General features: G+C 43.3%; 1 protein-coding gene across 1 annotated transcript; it reads right to left on the bottom strand.

The window, feature by feature from the left end:
- Positions 1-1401: 1401 nt before the first annotated feature.
- Positions 1402-2445, bottom strand: TSSC4 (tumor suppressing subtransferable candidate 4). The gene has a single exon (XM_010154190.1). The coding sequence runs from the start codon at positions 2443-2445 to the stop codon at positions 1402-1404; it is 1044 nt and encodes a 347-aa protein (XP_010152492.1).
- Between the last annotated feature and the right edge of the window lie 1363 nt (positions 2446-3808).

Below are 3808 nucleotides of genomic sequence, written 5' to 3'. Positions count from 1 at the left end.
CCTAGTGAGAAAGATCACAAATTCTGAAGAAGTAGTCTCTCACCACATGGTTCTAACCGCTAATTTAGAATACTGGCAAAAAAAAAAAAAAAATCAGTCTGAACTGACCTGAACTAACTGGAGTTTCAAATCATACAGCCTTTCGAAGATTTTAGTCTTTCAACCTTATTTAGAACATTTATTAACATTCTCTGGGAAAAACGATGACATTTGCCATTCATTACAACATGATTCACTGCATGAGGTGATTCATCCTGTAGGGCGATTCTCTATGTGTTGTTAAATGATCAGGAATGCTAAAAATGTGAATTTTAGAATCAAAAATGTTAAGACTTGAGGGAGAAGTTGCAAGAGGGTAAGCTTAGACTAACACCCTAGAAGATTTTTGAGACAAATCTCAAGTCAAATAAACTGAATATTCGTTAGAAGTCCTCGAGCTCCAGTAATCAGCATGGTCCAAAGAGATGAAGAAATCAAGCTATCACTGAAAGTTTATTGAATCCCAAAGAATAAAAAAGTATCCAGTTCTGGTATAAATACCTTATTCCCACCAAATCCACACACAAAGTGGAAGCAGTGCCACCTGGAAAGGGCATACAAATATGCAGGCCAGGACTCATCATGTCATACCAGTAAGAGGAACAGCTGCTGCCCAACTTAACAACCGAGCCCGTTACAAATTCTGATCTACATCCAACACGCTGTTGCCATGCTGAGCGTAGCCAGAGCTGTACCTCTCCTCAGGAAACACTCTGGTTTTTAACATCTTGGTCATGTAACACTAAATTGGGTAAGTAAATAAGTATTAAGCCAACCTTAAGAAAAACACACCAGTTTTTGCCAGTTCCCATCCAAGCCCTCCAAACTCACGACCGGGCACCACTGTGCTTTCACTCAATGGCACCGAGGTGAGATTTTCCTCCCTGGGTCAGGGCCAGTAGAAGTCCTATTTAGTGGAAGACTAGGTTTTATTTTCATTGTTTAAAAATCTCTACATCATGAGCTCATCATCTCTGCTCTAGGATTCTACAGGATTTGGGAACAGCTCTAAATCTGGGGGCTAGCAGGAGGCCTTGCAGCCTTTTAGCTAACACACCTTTTCCTTTGGGACTCAGGGCTACTTCAGCTCCAGAGCAAGCCCCAGGGAACTGCACCAGCACACTTTATGCTCTCCTGCTAGGGTACAACTACCCTGCACCCACAGACATCTCACAAACAAAAATCGGGAGTGTATTTCAGGTAGCTTAACTTCTAACAATATAAAATATTCTTGGTAGTTACAATGCAAACCGTTAGACAAAAAACATTCACAAGGTTTTCAGACCAGGAAAAAAAACCGAAAGAAACAAACAAATCCAAGGACAATACAAGTCACTGGATGTCTCCAATGTGCTCCATCCTTCAGGACTCTTCCTCCTCCCCTTCATCGTCTACTTTAGGGCGGAAATTTTTCCTATTCTTCTTCTTACTGCAATGGAATCCAACTGTTTCCACGGATGGCTCTTCACCTGCACCACTAAACCTTGCACTCAGCTCACCTTCTGTATTCAAGTCCCCTGCCATCATGCACTCCTCCTCCTCCGTTGTCTTTCCAATTCCACTATCTAAATGTCCCAGCTCGACCTTATCTTCCTCCCTCAAGTCATCAGCCTTCTTAAGAGGTTTTCCTTTCAGCTCTGCTTTCATGTGTTTCTTACCATCCTCCCCTGCTGATGTTTTCTTTTCCAGTTCATCAACACCTCTTTTTATTGGTTTGGAGAACACAATTCTCCCAGCTCCACAGCTGGAAGGGTCCTGGTTGAAGTATGGGATGTAGTTATCTTGGGAAGCTGAGCTTTGTTCTTCCCCTCTTTTCTTCAAACCCTCTAGAAACTCCATGGCCACTGCCCTGTTAGTCTTGTCAGTAGATTCTGAAACTCCCTCCAGGCTGTATTTGGTCCAGCGCTCTGGGTGTGCCACATAGTCCGGCACTGCAGGAGAGGTTTTGGGAGCCTGCACTGGTTTGACTTGCTTTCCCAGGCTTTCTGGAACCACATTACTTGAAACTGTGGCTGGAGGCAATGGACGCTTAAACCTCCCATCAACAATATTATCCTCAGGCATTGAGGGCACAGACAACTTGGCCGCCTCTTCCAGGCAATCAAAAATGCTCTGGCTGCGGAGAGAGAAGGTAGAACTCATGCCCCTCAGATGGAACGGCTGGACAGGAGGAGCTCTCTGACTGCTGTTCGAAGATTCGGGGGTCTCCGCTGATCTGTAATCCCCATCATCTACAGATGGCTCCTCAGGAGATATTGTATCAACTTCCGCTTCATCCGCTAACCCCAAATCATCGGAATCAGAATCGCTGAGCGACACTGTGTCTGAGGGCAGAGCTCCTTCGTAGTCTGTGGCACCGCCAGCCACTATCCCCAAAAAGGGGTGACCTCTGTCCTGATCTTCCATCTTCAGGCTACTGCTCCACTGAGGTCTTTGACGCAGACCCAGGAATCGCTCTGATTATGGTTTTCCAAATGCCCAGCAAGTTTAGTGCCTAGAACACAAAGAGGCATAAAAATTCAACTATGAATGAGGACCAAATAGGAGACTATAATTCTGTGCCATGCAAGATAATTAGTACTGCAATATCACAGGCAGCTGTACTTCAGGGATTCCTAAGCAATTTTGCTTGAAATAAATACATTATTTCAGGAATGAATGCACATTAAATACTTGCACAAGACTCAATAAAAGCATATGAAGTACTTCAAAACAGAGTAGCACACCAAATTTCATTAAAGGTTACAGCAAGTCCAATTCCTAGAAGATGAGCATAACTTTTTGAGCAAATCTGAATACCCCCTAACTGTCTCACACATCTTCCATGAGAAAGCAATGATCTCTCCAAATTATGCCCTGCATTTATCATACTGTATAAATCCACAAAAACACACCCTCATCTCTCACACTTTCTTTTGGCCATTACATCTTTGCTGCATTAGCTGCTTTACCTCCTGTCCCACTAATAAGCACATTCTACATATTATGAAGGACAGTATCACTGATCGAGGTCAGCAGCAGAGAAGCCACAAAAATACTGGGACTGGAGGTTCAGGATTGCTTTAAAGTAACATAAAGCACAAGCTCCACTCCTTTCCTTGGCTTTAAGCTCTCATGTCATTACTAGATTCCTGGAATCACAAAACAAGCCAGCTCAAGAAATCAATACCACCCAATTAAGAAAACTGATCACACATGCCATGCTTTGTACATGGAAACAAGGTGAGGGTGCAACCAAGGCTCTGCTAGAGCTGGCTCTTCAACCAGCACAAGACAGTGTGATCTGAAGCCCAGCTTCCAGCAGCAGCTGTAATACCTAATTCACTCTGCCATCTGCTTGAAGGGAAACTTGCAGAGCTGAGGGGGCTGATGATTACATTACCACTTGCTGGGCAAATCAGTAACAGTTGGCCAACACACACCTCAGTTCAGCTCACAAAAATATGAGCTACAGAAGCAGTTCTAATATATTATTAGAATAAGCTCAACTACCCAATTATATGTTCTTCTGAAATGATGCAGTAAACAGACATGGAAAGTCTGTTAGTCACTCACTTTCTCTTGAGACTGAGTCAGCTTCCCCTCCTGAGGGTCAAAGACACCAAAGATCTCAGCACTTCCACCCTAGAAAACAAACATTTCCATCAAGATACTGGAAATGTAGTTTTTAAATGAGTTTTAAAAATAATTCCTTCCCCCTGAATCATCCAAAGCTGCAGAACTGAGTTCTAAATCTGTCCCAAACTCATGCTAGTATACAAGCCTGCAG

Source organism: Eurypyga helias, unplaced genomic scaffold (assembly GCF_000690775.1).
Source record: "Eurypyga helias isolate BGI_N326 unplaced genomic scaffold, ASM69077v1 scaffold33326, whole genome shotgun sequence".
Lineage (NCBI taxonomy): Eukaryota > Metazoa > Chordata > Aves > Eurypygiformes > Eurypygidae > Eurypyga > Eurypyga helias.
Note: the sequence above shows the minus strand (reverse complement) of the source record. Positions and strands in the feature narration are given on the sequence as shown.